The sequence below is a fragment of the Gymnodraco acuticeps genome, unplaced genomic scaffold, assembly GCF_902827175.1.
Source record: "Gymnodraco acuticeps unplaced genomic scaffold, fGymAcu1.1, whole genome shotgun sequence".
NCBI classification, from domain to species: Eukaryota; Metazoa; Chordata; class Actinopteri; order Perciformes; family Bathydraconidae; genus Gymnodraco; species Gymnodraco acuticeps.
The window spans coordinates 371,607-377,606 of NW_022991588.1; the positions used below are offsets into that span (position 1 = coordinate 371,607).

A 6,000-nucleotide genomic window follows, 5' to 3' on the forward strand; every position below is an offset into this window, starting at 1 on the left:
CATCCATGAGCAGAGCATCAAGTTGGCATGCCTATTACAGCTGAATTCGGCGATTACCATTTTGTTCAGCAAAACGCCTCACAAACGTATTAAGATCAACAGCTTTAGTGCGTTTTGATTCAATGCTGAGTACAGCCAAACTGACAGTCTCTTCTCTGTCAGTGTAGACCGCAAATACCTCATTCCTTCAGCGCTTGGGTCCGAATGCTTCTCGTTTTGCGCCGTCCAGTTCAAAATGAAATGGCCGCCAATCGTATGTCCACGCTCGCGCCAGGACCGGGGGAGGGGTTACATGACGTGCATCTTGTGCTGCATTCACTTGCACTCGGACATTAGAGACTTTCTCTCATAAATGTCCGATGAGCCACAACTTTTCTTTCAAAACAAAGCTGCCAACTGGGGTGGCAAGGCCTATTTTTAGGGTGTCAGTTGCCACCCCGGTAGGTGAAACTAGGCTACTAGCTACAGTACAGATGGAACTAGATGAGCTGTTAACTCTCGCTCTGAATTTTTTTTTTTAATTCTCGCTCTGACTTAGACAGGTTGAAAGAGACACACACATTTTCCCCACCCGCATTCCGCGAAGACCCGCCCTACTGTGCCTCTGATTCGCAGATTGTTTGGGGGGAAAAACGCTGACTGGATGCTGAATGTGATTGGACCAAAGCGTTGACACACACAGGTGGAACACAGTGGAACAGTCAGACATGCAGAGCGCTGTTTGCAGTGGACATAGCGGAGAATTTTGACTCGTTGCGAATGCGTTGTGGCGATGTCTCACATATAATACAGAGAGATAATACATATGAAAAGTATAATTTGCTCAGAGTCCGGAGACAGTGGTGGTTCGGTCCGGATCCGGACCGGAGTCCGTAGTTTGAGGATGCCTGGTATAGTCTATATACAGTACTGTATGTATGGTGCTGTTTGCCTATCTCTGTGATCTGTGAGTAAGGATGGTTAGATGTCCTAATTGACATGATTGCTTTTGATCTGTGGTAATTAATTAATTCAAAAACAAATAAAAGTCCAGAATAAGCAGGCATCCACAGTCAAATTATGCCCATTAGTGCTGCATGAGGCTCTGATAGACAAGCTATAGCATTTGTACTAATTGCAAACGCAGACACACGCCCACATGTTTGCTCACGGCGTCTTCTACATTTCTGCCTCATCTAACACACATTGTTAATGTGCTGGGAGGCTGATCAAGATCACGTCTTGAAAACCTTGTTGATTCAGGGCTTTGGAATTACATAACAAGAGGCGCTTTCATAAAATTGGTATTTCAAAATATTAACCTTTAATTCTCCCAAGAGATAGAAGTGTACTGCTGTCACCCTAATGATCGAAAACAACAAAGCACAGGGCACGTGTGTTTTCATTTGGTTCTTAGTGCCTTTAAATGACAGCTGGGGTTGGAGCGAAACACATACAAGCAGCTAGATCTGCCTCCGTGCTTGAAATCTGGTAAAAAAAAGTGTCTACAGGCTGAGGCAGACTGCTCACAGGCCAACTTTCTAAGTTAAAGTGAGACAGGAACAGAAGGCTGGCAGCTTGTCTGTGGGGTTGGTGGCTGTCTGCTGAGATTTACTTGTCTTTTCCAATTTCAATTAATTTACATACTTGAAAAGGCAAAAACATTCAAGGAGTTATGCTGGCATTGCCAGGTAATCTCTGAAGGAGGGCGATAAGGTCTCACAGAAATCTCAATTTCAAAGCAGTCAGGTTTTATTATCATCTATCAACAGTCTTTTCTTTTTGAGCCTTTGTTTGTTAACTGTTGTCTTTTGCCTTAATCTAATCTCTACATGATGTCATCAGCGACTGTACCAGAAGTGGGGCATCATCAACATCCGGCAACATGATTCAAGCATGAGGCACATAGTGGTTTCATAATCCACGACTGTTTCATCAAGAGGGACTGTGAGAGGTTTTAGTCAGCCTTCAGCCATATTTGTCACCAAGTAATGAGCAGGAGGACAGAGTGGACACAAATCACCAGCTAAGTCTTGTTTAGCATCGATTAGTTCCACGTCGAGCATGTCAACAAGCTGAGTCTGAATACAGCTCAAGATAACGGACATTTCAATGAGATGCATTAGGGCTGACAGACACTGATGCCGTCTTAATTGGATTGGTGTTTGTGTCAGAGAAAGAGCTGCTGTGAATCAAGCACAGTTTGTGAAGGAGGCTGTTGTTTTAGCTCACAATCACACAGTGGATTTAGAAAACATATACTAAACCCCACCATGCATCTTCAGACAAACGGAGAAAAACCGGCGGGACACAAAGACACATACCGATATATGATTTTAACATTCTTTTTTTCTTTTGAATAAAGACGACAAATAGGCTATTTGTTTAAAAAGCAGCTCCCGCAGAGGTCATGATGCCTGTTTGAATACTCTTCCGTATTCTTATTAAAACACACATCACCCTAAGGGTACGTGCAGTATAATAGAGGTGGGAATGAGAGGAGATATACACTCCACAATGGACGTAGGCAGATGTTGTGGGTGTTAAAAAGTGCCTTTAATGTTGAGAGGTGGCATCAGTTTATTATAATGAAGCAGAGCGAGTGGCAAGAGGAGTCACAGAGCTCAGGATTTATAGTCAGATTATAGTCATCAGTGAAGAAGACGTTAAATTGAACTGACTGATACATGTTTGCCCACGTTGATTTATCAGCAGTTATTATCTCATTTCAGATATTGGTATTATTGTTTATGTCAGCCAATGAATGACAATACATTGCAGTACTGAAAAAAAGCAGAGGCCTATAGATGCATATAGAGGCCTGTGTTTGGAGGTTACATAAACAAACACCCCAAATTGTCCACAATATATACTGTCTGTATGTATATATTACACACCTGATTCTGTTTGGGCTTCATGCTTTTCCGGTTATTACCTGTCCCCTTGTGTGTTATGAAGGTTGTTATGCATGTAAACGGTCTGCAGAGTCACAAACCCTCAAAGTACATCCTGTAGCGAGTAAAACTCTAACACAGAAAATACCTGTCTATGCCCCAAAACGCCTCGTTGGAGATTTCTCATTTTCCATTGTTTTCTTCCTGGGTTTTGTGACGTGTGAATACCCAAATCAACAACAAATGACCGGATTGGCCCAAATGGACCAATCCGCGGAGCACCTCACACACCAGGATCCCTTGGCTAACTAACAGGGAGTCCCCATTGACTTGCATAGAGCTCCCTGAACGCTGCTAATAGACGAGTTGGGATTGCAGAGAAATGCATAGCCATGACATGGGACCTTTAAGACATAACCTCAGACTTTAAGAAACTGGATTTTCAATTTTGTCACACATTTTTTAACATTTTGTGGACCAAACGAATAATGTAGAAAATAATCTGCGGAGTAATGACAATTTGTAGGTGCAGCCTTAATTCTAAACATGTGTAAGGGACGCATATGGAAACACAAATATTTATCGCCCAGCTTTGCAGATTCCCTCAGCTCTACGAAAACCTTTGGCTTTATGTCCTAATTCTGTTTTGGGTTTACAGAACCTGCTTTTATCAGTGCTTTTACAACGCCACTTTGCAGATGTTACCATGAATAAACTCTCAACTTCATCTTGTTTCATGCTATATTTGCAGCACCAAACAGCAGACAAACAATGTAAGCCACCAGCTGGTGAACATAATGGAGCAGCGAGAGGGTTAGATATCTTAGTCATGAATTGCTGTACACCAAAAACAGAGCCCAAAGAAAATGAATATTGGACTTACAAATGCCACCTGGTGAGAAACACAACTCCAAATGAATGCTAATGTTGCTAATATATCTGTAGATATAGTAGCAATGCTAACAGTTCATAATGTCAGTGATTTGTTTTCCCCCAGTTAATATCAATTCAGAAAATATATGTGCAGTTTTATTGTAAACAAAAATAATATGTTTGGCATTCAGTGTTTCTCACAAGATCCCATTTTAGGTATTTTTGAGGCCTAACAAACGTGCTGATTTTCAAACCTTCTTCTTAACTGTTTTTGGCCTGTTATGGCTACCAAATCCCAATCAGCAATTCATTAAACCATTGGCAGGATGTAAACAGTGACACCATGTAGCTTACTTGTTCAAATTCAAAAACAAAACAGGGACCCACAAAAAAATTGCTCAATTGCGCTTCTAGTGGTAAAATAAAACCCAATCTAAAATGTTGTGTATGAGTTTGTGTAAATAGCTGCTGATATTATGTTTTCAGATTTTTAAATTTAGGTTTTAAAAAACACAGCATGAGTGGGAATTAAATGATAGCAGTGAATATGTTTAACTTTACTTTCATATCCCCTAGCTAAAGCTGCGTTTGATTAATAAGAGTTTAAAACGGAAACACGCCATTCAATCTTTACATTCACAATCAAATGAAATTTTAAAAAACTCTGCACTCTCATGAATTTTTTTTCTGGGCCATGGTTTTTGGGGGAGTTTGGATTAGGGCTCAAAAATATAATCTGTTATTAAAGCAAGGGTTAAACAAATATAATCCCATTCTCAAAAGGTAATCAAAATGAGCTTTTAAAAGCATTTTATAATAATTATGTCTGCATCCTCTAAAACAGAGTTGGGGCAGATGGAGGCTTGATAGGCCACTGAGTTTATGTGCTCATAGCTGAAGTAAAAGGGACACTAAATGGTTTCACTTTGTCCACAGTGAGTTCTGACCTCTCCTGCTGCCTAATGGACTCCCTGTGTGACCACCTCAGTGATTGGGGGGGGGGGGGGGGGGGGGGGGCTCTGGGGGAAATGTGCATCTTCCTGGCTTTTCACCTAGTGGTATTCAAATAGTACAAATCAATGCATGTGCCTAATTATTTGTTTGTTAGGTAGGTCATGCCACAGCCGTCTGTGAACGTGTTCCAGCTAAACACAACATTTACATCCATCTGAAGGGACAGAAAACAAGATAAGACGAGTACACCGTGAGGCTGTCACGCCATATGGGCTGAGTAGAGTGCGTGAGAGGAGACAGAGGGAGAGGGGTGGGCATATTTAATTTGTGCTTTAAATATATAATATCATACCTGATGCGGTGGTGATGAATGAGACAGTCACAATAAGTAGATTTCCAAAGTTCATCTCCACACTCTCCCGAGTTTGCAGACTCTCGACAGTCCACTCAAATGATCAATTAAATCAAACCTCCAGCAGGGAAATCACATGGTTTTTTTTTCTCATACTAAATCTAGATGCAACTGAACCGTCTAAGGAGTCTGAGCCTCAGCTGGACTATTTCAAGCGAGTAAAATCCTCCCCAAGAAAAAAACTTTCGCGTCACTCCCACAAAGCCATGACAGCAGCAGCAGCAGCAGTATTAGCAGCAGCGCCCCGAGAAACCCAATAGCAAAAGTCAGCAGCAGCACTTCTTCATCCCCGCATGGTCACACACACTTCTTCTTTCCAACATGTCCTGCCGCTACTGAAAGCAGAACATTATCAGGTTTAACAATGTTTAGCCCGGTCATAAAACAATTATTCCCTCCGTGTGTGTGTCTGCTCAGTGGCAGGTTGCAGCGTCAGTTTGAGCGAAAATAAAGCGCTGCACACACTCCTCAACAAATCCTCTCCTCCAGGAGCCAGGGTTTTAAAGAGACAGAGACCACATCTGTGCCCAGAGCGTGTGTGTTTAACTATATGAGGACCAAACAGTCCACTCTACATGGTGGGATGAGATCAGACTAATAAAAGAAGAGTTATTTCTGGGTTAGGGTTTCAAGTTTCAGTTAAAATGATCCTTTGGTTTTGGATTAAAGTGTCGTTTTTAGGTCAGAATTTAAACATATTCTTAAATTAAGGGTTGGGATATTGGATAACAGCATACAATCCCCCCCAAAAAGTCAAATATAAAGATAGACATTTAAAACGGTGTTATTGTTTAAGTCATAATGCATATATACTGACCTTGGGTTTATGAGGTGGTTGGTGGTCATAAAATGATTATCACAAATATATTTTATTAAGAATTTCCAATA

The 6,000-nt window shown here is 41.3% G+C and overlaps 1 protein-coding gene across 3 annotated transcripts in view; it reads right to left on the minus strand.

Moving 5' to 3' along the window:
* The window catches only part of zgc:77784 (uncharacterized protein LOC402947 homolog), a 53,405-nt gene extending 47,828 nt beyond the window's left edge, over positions 1-5,577 (minus strand). For 2 of the 3 annotated variants that reach the window (XM_034197906.1, XM_034197904.1), the window contains exon 1: positions 5,053-5,577. In XM_034197906.1, the coding sequence (XP_034053797.1) occupies positions 5,053-5,107 (55 nt within the window). In that variant the 5' untranslated portion in view covers positions 5,108-5,577. The remainder of the gene's footprint in view (positions 1-5,052) is intronic. The other variant, XM_034197905.1, reaches the window with a different exon arrangement.
* Between the last annotated feature and the right edge of the window lie 423 nt (positions 5,578-6,000).